Source organism: Mytilus trossulus, chromosome 13, assembly GCF_036588685.1.
Source record: "Mytilus trossulus isolate FHL-02 chromosome 13, PNRI_Mtr1.1.1.hap1, whole genome shotgun sequence".
Lineage (NCBI taxonomy): Eukaryota > Metazoa > Mollusca > Bivalvia > Mytilida > Mytilidae > Mytilus > Mytilus trossulus.
Window position 1 is genome coordinate 50,011,170 of NC_086385.1, and position 25,275 is coordinate 50,036,444.

The window sequence follows — 25,275 nt, forward strand, 5'->3', positions numbered from 1 at the left end:
TTGACCTTTTAACAAAAATATAAAAAATTCTAAAATTTTGAACCAACCGTTTTTTAAGAAAAATTACACTGGTTATATAGTAGTTTGACAAATACCAACTTTGATCACTGCGAAGCTTAATATTCCGTTTACAACACAACGTAATTAAAACGTTAAGCTGATTTAACAGAGTTATCTCCCTGTAGTGTTGGGAACCACCAGGTAACAAATCTTTGAACGGATAAGTGATACTACACAAAACACTTGTGTTTCAAATGTTTATTGTAGATTATAATTTTATACGCCATACGAGCGTTTCGTCTACATAAGACTCGTCAGTGACGCTCAGATCAAACTATTCCTGAGATAAGAGATATACACACTGTATTTAAAAAAATTGTACACGTGCATCGAACATTCCAAATTTCACTTCGGTCACCCTAGAGGGAACACAAACGCTAATCTCATGCAAGAAAAAAAATACTATTTCCCTTATAAGTACAACTAGGAGCTTGCTCTATGTTTATCGTAACATGCTCACGGATATACAAAACCTTATTTATTTACTAAACGTTTCAATTAAATTGTTTAATTAAATCACTATTGTCATTTAATTTGTCAAAGTCGTACGCAACAAATCAAAATCATAAAAGTTGTCAAATCATGTTGTAAATATCTTTATAGTCTAATATCAGTCAATAGTACAAATCATCATCAAAACAAAAAAATAAAAATTACCGAGTACACTAATAAAAAGTTGTTGGTGAAGATATGAGCATCAATCTACAAATGTGCATATAAAATTAATCAAAAGAGTTTAATAAAACTATGACGCAATCCAGACATATAAATATACCTTTATGTCACATATTTCATGTATTTGAAGTAATGTTTCTTTTTACAATTATGTGTACTGTAAGTGGGTAAGAGACACAATTCAAATAACGGATTTTACGCCTGATCATGCTTATGTGAATACATATAAGAAGATGTGATATAAGTGTCATTGAGAGAACTCTTCATCCTAGTCACAATTTATAATGCTTAACCATTCTAGGTTAATACAGAGCCTTAGATGACACCGAACAGCAAGCAAAAACGCCGCCTTCCAAAAAAAATGTTTATTTTACATAAAAACGAGTAACATTTATGAACTATATCAACAAACGACAACCACTGAACAAACGGTTCATGTCTTAGAACAGGTACAAGCAAATGCAACAGGTTTAATCGTTTTAACAGGTTATTGAACTAACCTTCACCCTTACCTCGAATAATAGTGTAACAACACAATATAGAAAGACACACTGTAAAATAGCAATGGAAGTGGCTTAACTCAATCAAAAGACGAATGAACACAAACAAGTGCATATACACTGACTTCACTTTACATTAATTGTTTTCAAGTAAGAATTGAATGTTTAATTGTTCATGTGTTCTATTCAAACATGGAAACTTCATCTGGAACATGTGTTCCGCTTTGTACACCCCGCGGAAGTTCAACTAGCAATATTTTCTGTTTATATGCTTTTATGTCTTTTATATTCTGTGTGATCTCTTTGAGGTGATTTTGGATCTGTCCAACATCAGCTGTTACTACCTCAACTTGTTCTTGTAAGCTAAGCTCTGTATCGTGTTTATAACGGTCTTCCAAGCTGTAAAATAAGAACAATGATAAACTATGGGAATATTTATTGCAGCCACTTTTTTTTTAAGTTTCCGGATTAGGTTTTAAATGGTTTATGCCTCGATTACCCCGATTTTTGGTTAACCAGTAAAGAAATAAATGCAAAATTTTGATATTGGCCCACTACATAGGTTTGATAAGCTTAAGTTAGTAAAAAGGTTTTGCTTTTTTAAAAAGAAATGTAAAACCAGTTTGGTTTTCGAACTTATTAAGAACCGATTATACAAAATTATATAAGTTTAAGTATTATCATAAACTTAATCCATTAACAAAAACATGATTTAATGTATAGCTAAACCCAAAAGAGCAACCACAGGTTATGAATAAGGAAGATGCATTTCTTGATTATTAATGGTTATAAGTTTGATATTGCAAATTTCAATAAAAACAACATCCGTATTGTAATGCAAGTCCCGATGTTCTTGTGAATTTGTGTACATAGGTGAGTAATATTTAACCACTACATGTATAGGGGGAGCTTCAGATCTTCTGAGCTTGATGAAACTACTTAAATTTTAATTCTTTACAAAGTCAAACTATCTTGACATATGTGGGCTCCCCAACCCTCAATATGTTGTTGTTGGTGGTATGTCTGTAATTTCTGCGGGGTTGTTGATTAAACCTGTTTTACTACAATTCGTGTTTTCCCAATATATATATGAGAGCCCAGGTGGTCGTGTGGTCTAGCGGGACGGCTGCAGTGCAGGCGATTTGGTGTCACGATATCACAGTAGCATGGGTTCGAATCCCGGCGAGGGAAGAACCAAAAATTTGCGAAAGCAAATTTACAGATCTAACATTGTTGGGTTGATGTTTAGACGAGTTGTATATACATTATGTACACAGCCATGTATCACCATCATTGATGGCGATCCGATGGATACATCTGTTGTAGGGTTGTCACTGACTCAGACGTACTTATATATATATATATATATAAAAGTCTATAAAAAGGACCAACCAGCAAATTTACTATGTACCGGATCGTCTAGAATAGGCGATACTATGCAGATAAGGAAAAAATTATATCAGTCTAAAGATTTGCACAACGGTACTGATATGAGGTGTTATTAAACGAAAATATATATATAACAAGTCAAACAGGGTACAACATCATCATTAAATAACTATAAAATGAACAAATATTAGTTATTTCGGATAACAGGTATCCTTCTTCGATTTTAGCACGATGTCAAATGAATCGTGTCAATATATTCAAATTGTTACACTATCAAAATTTTGAAAGTTTATGCAATTTAAGCGAACACCACAGACGCTGGTACAATTTTAAAATTTCCAAACACGGTGCAAAGATTAAAAAGATATGCCAAACAAAAATTGCTACTGGTCTAAACATCAACCCAACAATGTGAGATCTGTAAATGTGCTTTCGCAATTTTTTTGTTCTTCCCTTGCCGGGATTCGAACCCATGTTTATGAGATATCGTGACAACAAATCGTCTGGACTGTAGCCGTCCCGCTAGACGACACGACCACCTAGGCTTCATAACAAAATGTAGCTTTCGGCCGGGTGTTACCTTTCCACGTCAGTTTTAATCTAGAGTCGTACAACAGTACATGATATATAACATGTATAAGGTATGGAAATGTTATTTTTACAGATCAGTAAAATTATCTATAGTAAAGGATCCTACAAATTAATGTAAGATACAGTCACATAAAGTAATTATATTTAGAAGTACGTCTGAGTTAGTGACAACTCTACAATAGATTTATCCATCGTATCACCAGCAGTGATGGTGATACATGGTTGTGTACATTATGTATATTCAACTCGTCTAAACATCAACCCAACAATGTTGGTTTGGATATTGTGCTTCCACACAATTTTTGTTCTTCCCTCGCCGGGATTCGAACCCATGCTACTGAGATATCGTGACACCAAATCGCCTGCACTGTAGCCGTCCCGCTAGTCCATACGACCATAAAATGAAGCTTTCCGTGGCCGGGTGGAACCGTTCCCCGTCAGTTTTAATCTAGAGTCGTACTACAGCACATGATATATAAAGCATGGAGATGTTATATTTACAGATCAGCTAAATTATCTATAGTAAAGGATCCCGAGCATGCATATACAAATATCGTCCTGAGCATGCATGAAATATTGACCACTTGACGTTAAGCAACCAAAAGCAGTCAACCAATCCCCATATGTATATAAAGAGTGTTGTACTAAAGTAAAACTAAATTAAGGTAAGTGCATGACAACCTTAGAAATACATGTACCTTAGCAACATTCCAGCAGCGCCTGCATATAGAGTATATATTGTCGAAGAATGCGGGGACGTAAAACGTTAATCTTAGTGCCACTAAATATATGACGTCACGTAACTATGATTATGCTTATGTTTGACTAGAACATTGAACTATACAGTAGTATTTTCTTGAGAGTCAACCCTAGTCTTATGACAACGCGAAGAGCACAACTTAAAACCTAACATATATATCCAAGTTGATACAATATTCCAGAGTTTGCATGTTTGAGTGTTGTCGCTTACAATTGTGCTAAGTGTTTTTCTTTGTTTTACCCGTAAAAAAGATATGTCAAACTTATCAATGTCGGTTCATTTATGATGACATCGGTGATATCTCCGGATCAATGCTAGTATGGCCTGTATTGTAAACGTCACCAATCCGTATTAGGATATAGTAGCATCTGCGCAAAATGATATAACCAGTTAGAACATATAAACAAGTGATACCATAAATACATCCCATACCTTCCATCATCACTCGATATAGTCTTAGCGCGAGATCTACGTAATCTAATTGACGAATTCAAGTAGCTTTTAACTGCATCTTTTTCCAATAAATCCAGTCTTTTCTTTTCTTTGCCTTTAATCTCTATTCCTAAAAAAAACAATTGATTTAGAACAGTCTTACATACTTTTTAACACATAATCATGTTCATCTTTCAAATGTGTTTGTATTTGAATAATAATAATAATTGAGTTATGCTCATAAAAACAAGAAAATGCGCAGTCATTGTATTGGACAAACTGTAAAAGGAGCTGTATATATGATGGCAGAAAAATGCGTTCAAATCCAACAGCAGACATTATTTGATACCCCAAATGTTCAGATCTACCGTATGTATTACTATGTTAGACGAACATTATACTGTAGTTTCAGTTACTTTCGTGTATTGAAGAAAAATTGTCTTTTTGCCCTATTATTTTTGTGGTTATAGCAAATATCAAAAACAAAAAAAAGAAGATGTGGTATGATGCAACTCTCCTCTAGAGACCAAATAATTTAGAAATTAACCTCTATAGATCACCGTTTAGTCTTTAAAAACGAGCAAAGTCAATACCACATAGTCAGCTTTAATTGGCCCCGAAATGAAAATGTAAAAAAAATCAAACGAGTTAACTAACGACCTAATCTTCGTTCAAACAAAATGAACGAAAAACAAAATTTAACACAGCAAAAAAAAAAAACTACTGTATTACAGGCTCCTGACTTGATACAGGCACATAATGACAGAATGTGGCAAGGTTAAACATGTCTGCATACAAGCACATATAAATGAGTAGTGTATTGCGTTGAACATTTAAATTTGGGCTTCACATATATAAACACGAACATTTGGCATTCCATGTTGGTCAGTTTAAAGTTTTAATACGCTTTAATGGCATTTTTTATATGAGAAGACATACAAAACTTCATCGATGTCCAAGGAAAAAAATCTAATTTCTACAAACTGTTACTCTTTTGTCAATGTTCACCGTTGTTTTACATTTCTGATGTTAAATTAGTAAAATCAAATTACAATGATGGAAAAATAATGAAACTTTTACAGCCTGAGGAGATTAAGCAATTCCAATGCATATAATAACATTAGCTCACACATGAAAATTAATGAATGCACATTTATTTCATTTATATGTTTTAGAACTTAGTGTGACGTCCATTTTCATTGAAAAAGTGTACAATTTTGTTAAGGGACTAGCTGAGGACCACCTTCGGCTGTTGTCTGCACTTTAGCTGGGTTGTTGTCTTCTTGACACAATCCCCATACCCATTCTCAAATTAACATTATTTTGTTTATTTTCTTTTGTTACCTCTTCTGACATCGGACTCGGACTTCTCTTGAACCGAATTTTAATGTGCGTATTGTTATGCGTTTACTTTTCTACATTGGGTAGAGGGGTTGAGATCTAAAAAAAACATGTTTAACCCCGCCGTATTTTTGTGCCTGTCCCAAGTCAGGAGCCTCTGACCTTTGTTAGTCTTGTATGATTTTTAATTCTAGTTTCTTGTGTATAATTTGGAGTTAAGTATGACGTCCATTATCACTGAACTAGTATATATATTTGTTTAGAGGACAGCTAAGGGACAACTCCGGGTGCGGGTGTTTCTCGCTGCATTGAAGACCCATTGGTGACCTTCGGCTGTTGTCTGCTCTATGGTCGGGTTGTTGTCTCTTTGACACATTCCCCATTACATTCTCAATTTTATTACCTCCTAAAAGTAATTAAAAGATGAAATGAAACACTACAATGTTAACGTTTATATAAAAATTGTTTGCGTTTACTAGTATAAGATACCTACTTACTGAAAACATTTACTTGATTTGTTTTACTGTCACAACATTTGTACAAGATATAAAAGAAGGCCCTCTTTATGTGGTTTATGATTATTAGTGGTGGCACCAACAAACATCTATCATAATACTCTTGGACAAGCGAAAATCTGTGAAATTTCCAAACAAGTTCATTGTTCTCCTGAAACTTATTAAATGTGTGCCTGTCAAAATAATCAACACAAGATTGGTTTAGAAAAGAATGTCATTATTTGTGAAATTGTTAAAATGCTGACACTATTGAATTGAGAGTAGATTATGCCATGATGAAAATATATATAAAGATAACAGATGACCTTCGACACGGAATATAAAATATGGTTTCTAACGATATTAGTATTTAACTTAATGAATATAGACAAAAAAGAGAAAAGAATAAAATCATACTTTCCGAGTCAATGAATCTTGTTTTCAATGAATTTTTCTATCCATTTCTGGAATTCACTTTAAATTTACTTAACACTGAATGTATCGCCATTTAAAAAAAAAACGCTTTTTGACCTTTTTTGTCTGACCTTCGAAAAAAATTCCATATTATGATTGAAAGAAATTGACGAACCCTAGCATACTATAGAAAATGTGATACTTATGTAATAGTTTATTTACGTTGGTATTACGTACAATACAAATCTAACTATCAATTAGCGCTATTGATCAGTTAAACATGATAGTTGGAAAGCTGCGTGATCATAAAAATTTGAAAAAATATTTATAATTTACATCAAAAGTGTGTTTCAATTTTTTTTATACAAAAACTAAAATGATCTGCGTTACAAGGGAAAAGATATACAATGTTTATATATATATTTGTTTTTCTCTGAAATTTTATTTATAAAGCAGGCATTTAATATAAACAAAATTAAAATACATTTTAAGTTACTTTGAACTTGTAGGTATGTACGCTTTACTTTTCTCGCGTTTCTGTACAAAACATATACTGACAAATCTATCAGATGAGGTTTGGTGCACAGCGCTAGTATCTAATTTCTATGCTATATTTATCAACCATTTATACCGGTATTGCGTTTGAGGAATAAAAAACAATGAATAAGACCTGATCGTGCATTCCGAATTTTGTTAATGTTTAGTTTTTCAACTACTGGGTGATAAATCATCATCTTCATATATTGTAAATTTGAACCACGTATATTGCATAATGAACCCACTGATTCGTTGATAAAACAAATCATAAATACTCCCAAACGTCACCATCAAAAGTAGAGTAAAAACTGCGACAAGAACTTTACCAGTTTGTTGTAATAAAACGAAATCATATGGTCACTACATGTATGTCAAAGTCGATAACATACTCACGTAACAATAACGTGTATGGTCGAATTATCGTTCTGTCTGATACAAAATAAAGCCAATCTTATTTAAAATTGGAAATAAGGAGTTATAGCGCTTGTAGAATTTACAATATCCCATGTCGTCTAAAAAAAGTCACCACTGTTAAGTTAAATAGACAAATGCTTTTAAATTTGGACTTGGAAGGTACGTTGTCATTTTGAAACTCACACCACATCTTTTTATATCTATAAACACAAACAAGCTGCATATATGAGCATATACAACGCATTTTCAGTTTGTCTTCAACCTATGAATTTGTATCTTCTACCTCTATCTTGTCACATTTGCAATCATGCAACATCTGATTGTTATATATACATCAATGTGCTTTTGAATTGTGTAAGCATTATATTTAACAATGTGTCTTCTTTATACTAGTATGTATCGGTTTTATTTATAATCAACTACTTACGAAAACATTGCTATAAGAAAATTGATGAGAATGGTTTGCATCAATACCAAATAGATAGCTAACAACACTAGGTTAATCTCACTGACTTCCGGGCCACTTACAACATGTCCATCTATTTCATCTGTTTTCTCTCCTTTTGATAAGAAAATAAAATAAATTGCAATTTCATGATATTTTACATTTACTAAACACATTAGTAATTGAAAAATAATTACTTATAAGTACCTGTAAGAACTATTTTAAATACTTGCTGTTCAAGTTGGGAATTTGTTATTCGATTGATTTTACAAATGTGAAGGAAAACATTGATCTTAAGCCTTTTGTACAATTCGCTATCTAAAATAAAAGAGGTAAAAGACATAGACTGCAAAAGATGGTATAGTATATTTAGAAAAATGTAGACGACGATAGGAAAACGGATATCACGGTGTTGGTCATATATACTAGTTTTTAATTGTCCATCATTATTGAATTCGTGGCGAAGGTAATAGAAATGAAGAAACCAGTATTGTAACTCTGATAAATTTGACACACGTTCATAGGGAGAGAAAAAAAAGAAAACCAACTTAGTTATTGAGTAACGTAAATCATCAATATGTCTAAAATGTAGATTTATGAATTCTTCTAGATGGTTTTTTTTTCGTTAATATCGGAAATATTTCATCGTACGATTTATCACAAATATTTGACTACGACTACTTTTTACTACTTTTTATTCTGAATCCATTAATAAGCATAAGCAAATACTAATCAAATGACAATGACACAGAAATAAGTTACTAAAACTCTCAACTCTGTCTTATTATCATTCTAGGTAGCTGGGTGTCTAAATGTTCGACTGGTTTTTTTCCTGTAAATTCTGCGCCAATGTACTTACAAATTCAAATAAAAAAAATGAGTTTTTTTAATCAAAACACATTAAAATTTTAAGAAATCATAGTTACGTTACAAAGATTATTCAGGGGAATCTTAACTTTATCTTTATTGGGAAAACATTAAACGATAGAATAGACTTTAATTCACCGAGATAATTTCTTTTCATAAATACTTCCAAAATATTAAACAAGAAGTGATTCATTAGCCTTATTTGTTTTGAAAAAAAAACACAAAAAAACAGATTGTCCAATCAAATTCAGTACAATTGTATACCCTTGATTTTAAAAGAATTTTTTGCTATCAATTAAATACACATATCGACAATTAACTTAACTTATTGATTGTTTTAATTAGTAAAATTTCAAGGAAAACATGTTTCTGTTGTATATTGAATGATTCTTTGTTATATATTGTTTAACAAAAATGTATTTAGCAACATGCAAGTAGTGAATTTAAAAAAAACATCAAAGTATTACCTTCAAAGGTTTCTAAATCCAATTCCCCGTATAACTGCCAGTATGGCATATATATGATATTTTTTAAAAGTCCATATGCACTTCTTGTCGTGTTTGTACTATTGTTAGGGCTAGGGCAGACATTGTTCGGGTACATGTTTGCATGGTAAATGACACCAAAGCTAAATACAAACACGGCAAATAGCAACACAAAGAAAATGATGTCATAGATCTGAAAAAGACAAAATTTGCCTTAATAAATAACATATATATAAAATTGTATTCGACGATAATAATAATGGTTTTTTATTCAACAGATTACGTTTCTATTTTTGTTTGGCGAATTAAAAAGCGGTCTACTATAGTGTATTATTTATACAAGATAGTAAGCCTTAGATGCATAATGAGTTGATCTACTATCTTAGGTTACGATAAAACCTTCAGCCTTGAGAAATGCAGTATGCTAAGATATAAAAGGCACAGAGGGATAAGATATGAAAACATTTAAAATTAAATTCCAAAGCCCTGATTTTTTTTTAATTTAAATCAAAAATTAATATGGCACACATCACGAATAATTAGAACAAGAACTTGAAGATACATTGCTTATATTCTATTTATCTTTTAGTGTCCTGACAAAAGTTGATTGAGTATAGCGCTTCAGAAGAACTTAATCCATTAAAAAATATACTTCTGCTTCCTATCTAAATTCCTGTGCAGACTAAACCTGAATTTATGTGTAAAAAATAAAACGTTCATAATTTCAAAGCGACATAATTTTTGTTTGAATGTTTTAACACTAGTCTTTTTTTAGCCCTCCATTGCTTGCTGCTCGGTGCAATCCTAAGCTCCGTGTTGACGGTTAACTTTTTACAAATTGTGACATGGATGAAGATATGTCTCGTGGGCACTCATACCACATTCTCTTATATCTATTGAATGTCATCTGCAATAAAGCAACACTTAACAATAGTTTGTTATCAATGCTATGTAGCTTTGATTTTTATTTTTCAAATACTTCTCAACAGAAAACATCTTGACAATACATTTCAACTGAAGCAGTTTGTATAAGAACCTTTGATATTAAATTCATAAAAATCCAAATGAAAATGTAGACATCGGTGCGCCTAAAAATAGATGGTATGATATGTCTATGCCCCTTTCTCCGGACTGCGACGGGGGATACAAACACTGATTTGTCGAGGTAAATATAGACCCTGTACATTATTAATGTAAGGAGTCACATGAGCATACATACAAAGAAAGTAATATAAAACAATTAGAAAACAACTACTTACCAATTTCCCCAACATGATGACCTTTGGACCAATTGTCTTCGAAACAAGAAAAAATTGCATGAAGTTCACAATGTACAATCCAAGTGTTATTGCATACGTCGCACGTGCATAATGAAAATCACCATCTGACAAGGTTAATCGAAGGAGAACAGATGTAATAAACAGACAAAACATGATTCCTTCGTATACTGTCCAAAAATTGAACCAAGTCACATATCTGAAAGGCGCCTTTGACATAACTAAAGCCTGAAAAATACGTTTCCTGCAGTTAATGACGATTTTCATTTCCTGATACATGTGATATGCTTAAAACTATATATTGCCTATTTTTGCAGTATTTTGTATTTGCGGTTTACATTATTTCAATATTTTTTTTCCCAGATATCATTAAGATCAATATGCTGAGTAAAAACGAAAGCCATAAATATTCTTGCTTTTTTTTAAATATTTGTTTTTGTTTTTCTAAAAAAAAAAGCGTAATCAATGCTTATAACATGTATAAGTATGTTTAAAACACATTATTTAAATTGACGGATTAAAAACGAGCTTAATTTTTCTTTTAAATTGCATTTTATGTTTGAAGCGATGATGGATTATCAAAAACGTGTTGCATTCACCATTACTTAATTCCCTTTAGGACTTAATTCTTATAATATACTTTGATAGATAATATTTTTTTTCAGATACGAAATTTTTTTTCTGTTTTGTTGGTTGGCCAAATTATTACTTATAAATCACAATCTGTTGTTATAAATATTTATAAAAAAGTGGAATTGTTTATAGTTTAAATGACAATTGGTCTTTTGTTCTGCATGTTATAAGCATGTAGCATTTCTGTTATGATTGTAGACTTAAATAGTGTCTTACAAAATCTGATGTAATAACTTCTTCATTATATTAACTTGAGATAAAGTGACTTCAAAATCATAACCAATCATGACCAATCTTCCGTTTACCATTACTGACCTCATCATTAATTTCAGAACGTTTTGTCTTATGTGCGTTTTATTCGTCTATATATAATGTATTTTCCTGATTAAGCGTTATGTACATGATTCGTTTAATTTGTCGTATCTTTGTCTTTGACCTTTGACATACAAAACAAGAATGTGACCATATTACACAAATTGAACAACTCGCATTTCATTTTCTATGTTCAGTCGACAGTTAAACTGGGGTCAAAACTCTAATTTGGCATAAAGATTAGACAAATCATATCATATGGAACATGTGTACTTAGCTGCAAGGTGATTGGGGTTCAAAAATAACCTTGTTTAAAAACTTTAACCTGACTCCGGACAGACAAATGGGTGGACAGACGGACGTAAGGACGCACAGATAAAAAAAATATAAACCCCATAAATGGGACATACAAATATAAAATCTTAACATCAAAAGGGATCTTCCTCTATTTTAAGTGACCATTGAGTTGTTTAATAGTTCTTAACGTGGTTTATAAAAAGTCAAACAAAGTAGATAACAACAATTGAACTTCCATGTAAATAAGTTGTTTTACCTGTCTGATTTCTTCTGTCATCATAGATGCTGCCCATCCCCACGTGACATATTCATAAGTAGATATGCCGCCCTTAACCATTGAATGTAAATCTGTCAGCACAAACAAACAGAAAACCACTAAGAAAGCTGTGTACGCCAACTGAAAACAAACGCATAATGTTTTATCATACAATTAAATAGTATTATCAAATCAGTATATACAAATTTATTGTTAACAAATTTTTAAAAGACTGTTTAAGAATGCACTCAGGTGAGGTTTAGGAATCTGTGTCAAATATTCGGACTCCTCGGTTTTTTTCAATCAATATACAAAAAACTATTTTGCCCCATAACACCCATTTTTCTTTTAAAATAAGACTTCAACCTGTACAATAGCTGATAAATGGTCATTTCTCTCAATTTTAACAGAATCTATCTGTCTTTTCTTTCGATATGAAACCCAAATAATACCAATGCAAGTATAAGGTAGAATTCAGAGTCGGCCTTTTTTCTGCCATTTTTAAAAAATAAATATCTCGAAAAGAAAGGAGCTCCATAACCTGTCACTATTTTTTTAAATTTATTTTGTTATTTAACTAATGCTCTTCAAACTCACAATATTGATTTTAAATTCTTGACTTTTTTATTTTTTTAAGTACATCCTTAAGACTTGATAAAATATTTGTAAAATAATTGTATATATGATGTTGTTATTGTGCACATGTTCCTGATACTGAATTCAGTGTAAAATTATACACCCTATTCGAAAAATTATAACTCTTCGCTTATTTTCGAAAAAACACAAACACCTGATCGAGTACCTGTTTGTGAAAATAACATGAGAACAGAAAGCTGATTTATAAGTTAGAAAACAAACTTTAATTTCTGAAGAACTGATTATATCAATCACAAAGAATTTGAATTTGACTCAGTAGTTTTGCAACTAAACTTAAACACAAGCGGAAAGTGGATGAATGCAAAGTACACATTCATGGAGACAAATGGACAAATAAACGATAAAAATGATTTACCAGCTTTACAATGTATCTATTTTAAGAGCTTGCAGTATCATAAAGGCAACTGTCTGTCTGTTGTTGAAGAGCATATGTTCATGGTTGTATGGTGTGCGTGTCATACCATTAAATTAATCAAAAAGTATAATAAACGTTCCGTTCTGTAGTTTAAATGAGATAATTATTTACTTAAGCATAGTCAAAGTTCAACTTACAGGATAAATCCCATTTAACATGTTTAATATACAATTCTACCCATTTTAGTCAGTTGAATTGTTTTTTCGATGATTTGTCTTATTTAAAGTGAAACACCTAGATACTACAACTATTAATATATATGTATATAAAGTACTTACTACATTAAAAATGAATTTGGTTGCAGGTGCGTTGTAAAAGTAATATATATTTCTTATTCTTTGATGAAATGCTATACCATTCCAGTTTTCTGCTCGTTTAGATTGGTGTTGCTCAGTAAGAAATTCAGGCCCATGCTTTGTCGACCCGTTGTGAATACCGTTTGGCAAACCTTTGTGTGTGTCTAAGGCATACCGGGTTTGTGGTGTCTCATAAGTAGATTTCTTTTCTTTGTCGTCTTGAATCATCATGCTTTGTATCAAAAAGGGTAGGAAAGCGCCAAAAATTACCTACAAAGAAAGTAATTTTAATCAAATTTAGTCATACCAAACAATCCACCATTTTCTAAATGAAAAAACTGCTTGTTCTAAGTCAGGAAAATGACAGTTGTTATCCATTCGTTTGATGTGTTTTAGCTTTTGATTTTGTCATTTGATTAGGGACTTTCCGTTTTGAATTTTCCTTGGCCAAAACATTAATATACATACCCTTAATTTCTTTTACAAAGAGTTAGAATAAGACACAAGATACACTATGTCATCATTAATTTGAAAAACAATTCTAAGAAATGTATTTTTTTTGGTTAAAATCTGTAAACGATATTACATTAATTTGACACAAAAATTATCTTATTCTGACACATGTAAGTTACAAGGTCAAACGTACATTTTTTGGTGATTAAATTACCAAACTAGAGTAACTTTCATCAATACAACTTAATCCTATTTCCACGATTTATAATTGCATTATGGCCAACAGTATCAATTATGATCTACAAGAATGACCACGATAAAGTAGGCTAGACTATGTATAGGAACGATGGTGTTCACATCCTTTTAAAAACGTATAACTAAAAAAACTGTAGGACATAAAAGTCCATAAAAACTGAAAAAATCATACTTATTAATTAATCAACAGAGCAAGTGGAAAAAACTGCTATATTCCTTACTTGGTACGGGCACTTTCCGAAGACATGATGGATAACACCTGGTTTTATGGCTAGCTTAACCTCCCACTTGTATGACAGTTCTTGCATCGTATATGTTAACAAGGACGATAAATCTTGACTTGTAGCATTCACATCAAATTTAATAAAGCTCATAATTTTGATAATATTAATCATAAAAAAGGTCACATTCCCTTCCTATTCAAATGTGTCATTTTGTTTATATATCAACTTATATTAGACGTACATCATTCAATAATCATAACTGCTTCAACATATTCAACAGAATCGTTTAATCTTTTAAATTTTATACAAATTAATACAACTTTAACAATGTGAGTTCCAAATATAAATAGTTATCAAAGGTACCAGGATTATAATTTAGTACGCCATACGCGCGTTTCGTCTATATAAGACTCATCAGTGACGCTCATATCAAAATATTTATAAAGCCAAACAAGTACGAATTTGAAGAGCATTGAGGATCCAAAATTCCAAAAAGTTGTGCCAAATACGGCTAAGGTAATCTATTTCTGGGATAAGAAAATCCTTAGTTGTTCGAAAAATTCAAGGTTTAGTAAACAGTAAATTTATAAAAATGACCACATAATTGATATTCATGTCAACACCGAAGTGCTGACTACTGGGCTGGTGATACCCTCGGGGACGAAACGTCCACCAGCAGTGGCATCGACCCAGTGGTGTAAATAGTTAATAAAAGTAGAGCAAGATGTTTATTCCAACAATATCGCTGTACACGCTGCTGGTCCAACCTAGGACCCCTGGCATAGAAAATTGCCACTATAGTTGCTGAACAAAAGGAGTATTTCACTAGAAAAGCTAATAGCGGTTAGTTTCTGTGAAATCATATATTTTTTCGTGGGTATCAATTTTCCTGCATTCAGAAAAATTCTGTTGTGGAAACTTGATTTTCGTGGTTTGGGAAAAGGCTAAATATGCATATATATCTACCGGAGCAGAAAAAAGAAAACACAATATCTTTCAAGTCAACTAATATAAGAGATATTTGAAAATACCTTCATGTGTGAAGTATAAGTTGCAATTCGTCCCTTCCAAATAATATTCAACTTAGTTTGGCAAGCAGTGTGTCCAATAAACTTCATAAGGTTGTTGTGTTCTGTTAATTCAAATATTGTCGCATTACCATATCTTTCAACTTTTTTCACCAACAGTTGTCTGGCCTTGGATTTATCGTTACAATACAATTCTGTCATCACATTGTATGCAAGGGTTTCATAATATCTGTAAAATATTGTTGACATTTCCTTTTGATTAGATAGCTCCTACCTGGGCTACATATCTATACATTTCTGGCTTACCTATATCAAGGTTTGAAAATTTCCGATTAAGGTAAATCCAGAAAAAGTGATTCAAAAGCACGAACTGTAAAAGGTGCTGTTGTAATTTTTTCCACACATTTTCGATTAAATCTTTTTTGTTTTTTTTTAACAATTATGGTAGTAGAAATTAATGATACATTTGAATCATTTTTGTTGGAAGAAAACACAACAAACTGTAAACATTTTTATCTATCTTTCCTACATCGTAGCTATATTTATTCCCCGAATCCTATTTCCATAACGCGTAAAATGTGCATACATTTTAAGCAAATAGATAGACTAGAAATATGCGCTATCAGCATCTACGTGTATACTAGTTTCACGCTATTCTTATTTTATGAAATAATCTATATAGATGTCAATGTAATACTATATTCGAAGAGCAAATTATGTCTTGTACTTTAATTGACAGACCTTTGAATAGTTTTTTTAATCTTTAATTGTTTTAATAGAGGCATTTTACACTTACTTGGAATTCTCTGCAAACGATGTTATCAATTCCATATTTTCTTCTGAGCAAGCGCTCTCTGCTAGCTTCTTGGCCAATGAACTTGCATATAACGCTGCACCTAAATAACATGCACGCAATCTATCATGTACTGTAAGCAAACTTATTTTCGCGGATAAGTTTTTCTGCGATTATCCCTTTCTAACAGATTTCCCGGCGATTTAAGTACGCCATTCTCAAACATGTAGATAGATATTGGAAAATCAAAGTTTTACATATATCCGCAACTATTTAATTTGATTTTTCTTGGAGTTCTGTAATTTTGTTATTTTACTGTTTAATAGTAATAAAGCTCTTTAACTTTTTCGGTTCTTATACATCCTTGGCTTTTAAATATTCGGCTCTAATTGTTCCTGTTGGAGGTAAATACAGAAAAGGTATCATGTGTTGTTTTTAATCTTTTAACGTATGATTCCAACGGATATTTTAAGGACGATAATTTAAGTAGTGAAAGTAGTTAATTACACAAACCATGCATACATAATATGGAAATCTTACATATAAAATCACTATCCTTTTTCCAAAATAGCTCAGCCATCTCCCTTCGATTCATAAGCACTGCCCAAATAAAAAGTGCTTTAAAGGGGAAAATGGTCCCTGAAAAGCACAATAAAAATTGTATGAGTAGGTTATCATTTTTCTCAGTGCATAACGATATTGCTTGAAATAGTTTAAATGAAGTTCAACATATCATTTAAAGCAATGCATGGGGTCACAGCTCAGGCAAATAAGTACTATACTAGCAAAACTGATAAAAGGGATCTATCTAGCCTCGAATAATCAGACAGCCTGCTACACTTCTGCAACCCCGAGAGTCAAGACAATACTAGCTACCGCTCTGATTTATAATATCTTTTCATCGCGAGGAGATTTGCAGTCGAATCGTTAATGGTAACAAAATCTGATTTCTATATTCCCGTGGTTTACTTTTTAAATAAAACGACTCCTCCGGTGCGGGAGTTTCTCTCTTCATTAAAGACCCATTGGTAGCATTCAGCTGTTTGATCTATGGTCGGGTTGTTTTCTCTTTGAAACATTCCCTATTTTAATTCTTAATTTTAATAATATTCCTCATGCAAACGCGTATTCGTTCTGTCGAAATGATCAAAGAAAAGGCATAACAACACTCTGACTATACAAGTTTATAAGTTTTATTTTTTTCTTAATCTTTTCAATGATAAAGAATTAAGTACTGTTCAAATATAAATGTGTTTTTGGACATTTGTGAAAGTTATGGACTCAGGAATTCCGATCTGACAAAACAAATCTCAAATTTCCATGCGCTTGTTGGTTCTGCAACATAGGTGAGTACAACTATAATATAGATTTAATTTGGTAACCCAGTCGTCGTTTCGTCTACATGAAACACATCGATAATGCTCGAATCGTCTTAGTTGATAGGTCAAATAAACAAAATGAAATGAACAGCATTAAAAAACTGAAAATTACGATAATACGGTAGGCAATCTCTGCCTGACGTAGATACCACTTAGTGTCAAGAATAATACAACATTTTAAAATAGTAAATTGACAGCAAATGAACATATCATCAGGCTCCGTGTTGAAGGCCGTACTTTAACCTATAATGGTTTACTTTTAAATTGTTATTTGGATGGAGAGTTGTCTAATTGGCACTCACACCACACCTTCCTATATCTATATCAAAGACATTTTATCAACAGTCCGTATCAATGTATACTAGCGTTTGCTTTTGTTGTAGTTCAGTTTTTCTGTTATTCCGTTGTTTTCCTCATGTAACTTATGTGTTTCCCTCGATTTGATTTTATTACTCGGATTGGTATTTGCTTTATCGAATTATGACTATCGAACAGCAGTTTAATACTGTTGCATTTATTAACATCCACTTATTTTGAACTTCGGTGGATAGTTGTCTCATTAGTATTCATACCACATCTTCTTTTTTTATTAGAATTACATAAAATGCGATCAAGTTACCCATAGTCTCAATAGGCTTGAGTTGTCTATTGCCAAGTAGCAGTATAACAGCTTGATTTATATCGTCTAGATATTTTAGGTCACTGCGATCGTTTTTCCAGTTACCTCTCTTCAACATCGATTGCTGTTTTGGAAATATGTTTTATTATTTTCAGGGTTTCAAACATTTGTTACAGTATGATAAACAGATTAATGTATTTTACATTAATAGAAAACACCTATCGACTTCGATGACCAATAGCTCAAAGTTCAGTATTTTTCTGAATTTACTTTTTCTTATCTACTTAAAAATCAGAATTACAAATAGTTCGTGCCAATATCTAGGAACAGTCCAAGTCGATGAAAAAATAGGGTAATTTCTCCAGTGTTATGAATTGCCTAACAATTTCGATTAATTGAAAGTCAATTTTCGTTTCCGTTTATCCCAATTTTACGTCCTAAGCCGATCCTTATCATAGATCTGATTCAAGATATTAAGCAGACTTCCATGTCTTTGTGTTATTTTTTATTTTCAGTTCAATGGGAAAGTTGGAATCAAAATATTCACCAAACGTTAAATTATTCAGTGGTAGAATCAATAGAGCTGAACATGACATAAAAGATCATGCGAGCTTTTGTCAATGTCAGATCATTTTAAGGGTTTAGATGATTTCAGGTTTTATAATATACAATTTTCCAAGTCGATCGCTATTGAGTTCTAGTCAGACATATACTGTTTGTTTTTATTTAATTGTCAATTGAATATTAAAAATTGCATTGGTATGAAATTATATGATAAAGATTATAGTTTGCAAGTAGGATAAACCAAACTTTTTTATAATTTGTTGTTATTCTTTATCAACATTATTGAATTAACACAATTATAAGATTAAAAAAAAATCCTCTTACTTTTGATGACTGTAAATATTCGTGTAGGAACTGTCCTGCGGTACAACTACTCTCCTTTTCTGGATCCATACACTATAAAAGAGGCAGTATTGTCAAAAAATACAATTCTCTATATAATAAATACAAAGTATCTGAGACTTGTTTCTTGATACTTTCTTTTTTGCATTTTATATAATCCGCCATTTCAGAATATAATGCATTCTGGGTAATATTTTCAAAAGTGTACACCAAAACGTCGTGATTGGTTGAACACGTCAAAAAAAATAACCAAATGTCGTGGTGTTATTTTCATTTAGGGGAACGAACAATGAAATTACCCATGATGCTTTAGATTCTGAAACGGTCAATTACAGCTGCATAGTACAATGACACACAAAGAAAGAGTCAAGCATCAAATACATATGTAACATAATTTAACTTACTTAAAAATTATTGCCAGATAAATTGGAAATCTTAAAATTTAATGAGCGTGTCCTTTCATAAAGGTTAAAAACACAAATTTGATTCCCAGTTTATCATGTGTATATTTTCATAGATTCTGCTTGTTCAAATATATTTCAGAATTTTATTTGTATGATATGGGATACCAAAAGGGCATTTGAAAATCGAACAAAAAATAATTTGGTTGCATCAAAACTAAGTTTGGTGTATTTTTTGTTGCCAACCGTTTTGTTTGTTTTATTGAATCTGGATTCCAATGAATGATGGATTCCTGTCCAGGTTGGGGTTAAAGCAAATTCACAAGCTGTTTTAATTTTCACTTTTGGCTGGTTTATTCAAAATTAAAAGTTCTGAACATTGGTAGACTGTCATTGCCTCTTATTTCACATACCTCTCTGTATAGTAAAGAAAGATTGTCTGTCACAAATTGTTGATAACATTCTGGGGCTAGAATGTATTTCAACACAAGGGTTACAAATTCGACCCTGTTGTTCACTAAAGACTTTTTAAACAGCTCTGAAACTGCACTATGTTTCTTTTTCAACGATTCCTGCAAATTATAAACCAATTGCTTAAACATGTTAAATAAAAAACAACTGTATAAATTCAATCTAAAGGAACTCATTACAGATACCAGGATTGAAATTTATGATTACACCAGACGCACGTTTTGTCTATCCAAGTTAAAAGCATAGGGGGGGCTAAATAAAAGATCGTTATTCGATGTATTCAATTGTTCTTTTAAAAAAAAATTATTTTGTATTTCAAATTTGTATACCAAAAGTTAACAATGATTGTTTCAAGCCTTAACATTAGTTATCTTTTTTATATCCTTCTAACAGATAATTTTATATTTAATATTTTCTGCTGGAAATTTGTCTCATTGACATTTTAAAAAATTCAACAGCTGGCAGGGTAACTATCTAGATTTATAAAACATAAACCATAGGATCAGTAAAAATTATCGGTTGGAAAAGAACAGAAAGAGACAACTCTTTGATCTAAACACTAATCAACAACAACAAAAAACATAGAAAAATAAACATCACACGACAATAAAAACTGAGTAGTATTTGTGTGTTCTGGGAGGATTTCTTTTAATACTCTTTCTTTATTATTCTTTCTTCGATGTATGACTATTGAACAGAGGTATACTACTTTTGCCTTTATTCTTCATTCCTTCGAACATTTATTTTGGACTATTGCATAAGAGTATATACGAGACAATAAGTCAATATATTATTGTTGATGTTGAATAATAGAAGATGATAAATAAAGGCAACAATAGTTTACCGCTGTTCGAAATTCATGAGTAGTTTGAGAAAAACAACAAATCCGGGTTACAAACTAAAACTTAGGGAAACACACCAAATATAAGAGGAGACCTACGACACAACAGAAACACAACTCTGAAATGTAACACACACAGAAACGAACTATGATATAACAATGCCCATTTTCCTGACTTGGTACAGGACATTTTAAGAAAAAAATGGTGGGTTAAATCTGGTTTTGTTGCTAATACTAGTATTATAATTGGTCAATTGAAGTAAGTGGTTACCCGTAAATACGCAATGTCCTGTCTATTCTGCATGTTAAAAATGTGGTTTTCAGCTATATCAGGTCTGTTCCAGATGTTGACCAAACGAATTTTTTTCTCGGTATCCATTTTATTATCTGCAAAATGGATGTATAAAAGTATTCACAATTAAATATATATTCCCTTAAGTAAAGTTTTAGTATTCACGGATATATTTCAGATTTTTTTTCATTGAAAAGAGGGGTTCGTCAAGGGGATCCTCTGTCTCCTTATCTATTTATTTTAGTTTTGGAACTACTCAGTGCAGCTATTAAAAATGACCCTGATGTTGCTGGAGTAACTATTAATGACTCAGAATTTTTATTGAGTCAATATGCTGATGATTCTTCCCTTGTCCTGGATGGTGACCAAAAGTCTCTAAATCAATGTCTAAATTTGTTTGATAAATTTTCAGAATGTGCTGGACTCAGGTGTAATGTTGACAAAACTGAGGCCATATGGATTGGGTCAAAAAAGGGTAGTATGGAAAAACTTTTACCAGAAAAAAATCTTGTTTGGAACCTTTCTGGGAGGTTCAAACTATTAGGAATATGGTTTGAGCTTGCTAAAAGGGATAAGACTCTATGTAATTTTACAGCCAAGATAAACAGTATCAAGTCACTTCTTAATACTTGGGCTTATAGAGAACTAACATATATTGGTAGGGTGGTGGTGATTAAAACTTTAGCACTTCCCATTCTGGTTCAAGTTCTGACTGTCCTCCCTAACCCCCCAGATGGGGTTTTGAAGGAGATTCAAAATATTTTTTTCAATTTTTTATGGAAAGGAAAACCAGATAAAGTGAAAAGAACAGTGGTTATGTCCGAACACTGTGATGGCGGTCTTAAGATGCCTAATATTTACTATTTTTGTTATAGCGTTAAAATGTCTTGGCTGTATAAATTACTAGACCCCCAAAATTACTCTCCTTGGAAAGTGTTGCTGCTTAGTTATATACAAAAATTTGGGGGGGACAAAATTTTACATTTAAGTAAGGAAGGATTGCTTTATTTAGCAAAAAAAGTCAATCCCTTTTGGCATGATATCCTGGTTAATTTTTCAAAATTGAAAAATAAACTGAAAGTTGAAAACAACACCGATATTCTGTCCCAGTCCATATGGCTAAATCCAAACATCAAAATGGATGGCAAGATGATTTTGAAGGGTAAATATATTGAAAATTGCATATTTTTCATCAATGATCTGGTGTCAGATAATAATACATTATTCTCATATGAAGAATTTGCGAAAAAGTATAATTTCAATACTAATTTTGTAGAGTTTTATGGTATTTTAAGTGCTATTCCAAATATATGGAAAAGTAGGATAGTAGGTAGTTCTAAACTTGATAATATTGAAAATAAATTAGTAGATAAAGTTAAAAAAGAACCTAAGTCTTGTAAATTTTTCTATAATTTATTTCTGGAGGATAATAAAGTATTATCTCTTTCTTCCCGTAACAAATGGGAAAAAGACTTAAATTTACAGATTGAAGATTGGAATGCTATTTATTCCATGCTCTTCATTATAACCAAAAATTCGTTTTTACAAAATTTTCAATTTAAGATTGTTCATAGGATTTTACCATGTAATTCCTTTTTATATAAATGTAAATTAAAAGAAACTGAACTATGTACATTTTGTTCAGAAGTTAAAGAAAATATTTTTCACATTTTTTGGGAATGTAATGTAACACAAAACTTCTGGTTATCCATTATAGATTGGATTAGAAATTATGAAATCTTCTTGCCTTTTAGTGCAAAAGAGGTCATTTTAGGTGTGTCTGAGGATTCTGTCAACAGTAAAACAGTTAATAATATCTTGTTGTTATTTAAATACTATATATACAAATGTAGATGTAAGAGTGTATTGCCCACAAAATATGGTGGGATAGAATATTTAAAGTATTGGATTACAATAGAAAAATACTCTGTATGTTTCTTAACCCCTACACAAAAAATAAAAATGGATCAGAAGTGGCAATTGTTAGAAGCAGCATTTAATTAACAAAATCAATTGTAATATTTATATCTTGTTATACCATTATGATTTAATCGATCTGATAAGTATTAATTAACTTTTTATACCTTGTGTCTAATACTGTATTATGTAATTTCACATGTTTCATCTTGAAAAATAAAATAATTACAAAAAAAAAAAAAAAAAAAAAAAAAAAAAAAAAAAAAAAAAAAAAGTTTTAGTATTCTGTTGAATTCTATAAAGACATGTTCTTACTCTTTTAATTTAAAATAATCATGAAAAGCAAACCAAAGTAAAATTATATCAATAGTTGAAGGTTTGGTTTCGTTATTAATTGTTGTTGTGTGTTCTTTCACTTTTTTCAGTTTCTGAGACAATTTAGTAATTGTACTGTATATTAACAATATACACACAGACTTAACAGATATTAATTGACTGCAAGTGCATTTTACGAAATAAACGTAATTATCAATTTTCAGTCTTTCAGACGAAATGACGTTTCAGATCCAAAATGGTTAACCAGTGGATTATATTGAAATGACATGAAAGGTAATAAGTTTTGGTCTATATTCATTACATAAAAATGAGAACATGTATTAATTACATTTCAATGTTACTATATAAAAAGGATGTTTTTCCAGCACTCCTGATCGCTTAGTTGTCATTTTCTATTTACCACAGTGGTAAATACTAGACAACAAACGATCTCAAAGAAAATAGGTTTGTCTCTGTAAATAAGTGTTTTTAGATAGTAAGTTAAAGTATTTATTAACAAATATACCTTTATTTCTTATGGTAAAAATCATATCTTGTATATGCCTGTCCAAAGTTTCACTTGTATCGTCTAACGAAAAAACGTAAATCTACGTGAAAAAAAAATGTCAGAATTAGATATAATAACATTCAATTGAAACAAAGTGTAGACCTGTATTTAAACACAAAATTGGATATGTTCGATACACATTTTAGATCAAACTTCAGCTTGGATTCTTTAAATCAAATGTTAAAACAGATAGGATATGTGAATTCAATAAAAGTTATATAAATAAAACGGGTCGACATTATATGATATCGCAAATAAGTTAAACAACTATGAAATGCCCACATTACTGTTTCCTTACCATTTCCCGCTTTTCCTTCAGACATTCCTTTAGTTGGGTTACATACTTATTAGGATCATCTTTGCCTGTGTCTGACATGTTTTTTGCTGACTGAAACATTTCTGGTACAAATGTTTCGGTAAAAACGCTCTTTCCGTCACTATATACAAATATAAAAACGTTTTCTTCAAATTATGCAAAAGGAAACAAAACCAAAAACAACAAAAATATCCAATTGAGAATGTATATAAAAATAAACACTTTTCATTATAATCAGTTACATAAAATAAGTACATTCACATACCCAACTCACCCACATTGTCATAGGGCAAGCCAATCCGTGCAAAAGGGGGGGGGAACTGAATCACAATTTCCAGTAGATATGCACATCTACCATGTCTATATAAAGAATTCGTATTATCTGTAAAGTTGTATGAAATCCTGGTATGCGGTTTTAGCGGAGTTACGGTGACAAGAACAGTGCTGACGGACTGACGGGCGGACAATTCCAAAACATTATACCCGATGCAAATATTGCGTTGACTAATCACAGTTTTAGTAAATATAAGCGTGATCATTATTACAGTAGCAGAAAATACTTTTTAACACAAACCTTGTTTTATCCTCGCTTAATTTATAACCTTTAGATATGAAGTCCGCTGCTTTACCCGACCCTTCTATTACTAAAACAGGAATCTTCTTTCTGACAGACTCCAATGCTATTTCAAATGTTTTTGGTCCACCTTCTACAATCAACAGTATCACCGGAATCTGCATATGTGCTACACGAATAACAATCAATAGATTGATTAATGCAGGGAAAATAGACAAAACATAGACCTAAAACGAAGTTTGTGTTCTGTTTAAGCCAATTGCATTCATAGCTTCCAGTGTGTTAATTATGATGTGTAAACGTTTAGTATAACTGATGCATTTGAAATTGTAGTGTGTATCAAACATAGAATTACAATATATTTAAACAGATCAAC

At 31.5% G+C, this 25,275-nt stretch overlaps 1 protein-coding gene across 1 annotated transcript in view; it reads right to left on the minus strand.

Annotated features, from left to right (window-relative positions):
* Positions 1-729: 729 nt before the first annotated feature.
* The window catches only part of LOC134694854 (transient receptor potential cation channel subfamily M member-like 2), a 31,500-nt gene continuing 6,954 nt past the window's right edge, over positions 730-25,275 (minus strand). The window contains exons 7-24 of the mRNA XM_063555933.1: positions 24,900-25,068; positions 24,308-24,446; positions 23,968-24,049; positions 21,189-21,304; positions 20,019-20,177; positions 19,187-19,258; positions 18,299-18,422; positions 16,841-16,939; positions 16,304-16,403; positions 15,511-15,736; positions 13,530-13,817; positions 12,180-12,320; positions 10,664-10,909; positions 9,387-9,597; positions 8,035-8,167; positions 6,246-6,436; positions 4,408-4,537; positions 730-1,634 (exon numbers count right to left, since the gene is read on the minus strand). Coding sequence (XP_063412003.1) covers positions 1,418-1,634; positions 4,408-4,537; positions 6,246-6,436; positions 8,035-8,167; positions 9,387-9,597; positions 10,664-10,909; positions 12,180-12,320; positions 13,530-13,817; positions 15,511-15,736; positions 16,304-16,403; positions 16,841-16,939; positions 18,299-18,422; positions 19,187-19,258; positions 20,019-20,177; positions 21,189-21,304; positions 23,968-24,049; positions 24,308-24,446; positions 24,900-25,068 — 2,843 coding nt within the window. The 3' untranslated portion in view covers positions 730-1,417. The remainder of the gene's footprint in view (positions 1,635-4,407; positions 4,538-6,245; positions 6,437-8,034; positions 8,168-9,386; positions 9,598-10,663; positions 10,910-12,179; positions 12,321-13,529; positions 13,818-15,510; positions 15,737-16,303; positions 16,404-16,840; positions 16,940-18,298; positions 18,423-19,186; positions 19,259-20,018; positions 20,178-21,188; positions 21,305-23,967; positions 24,050-24,307; positions 24,447-24,899; positions 25,069-25,275) is intronic.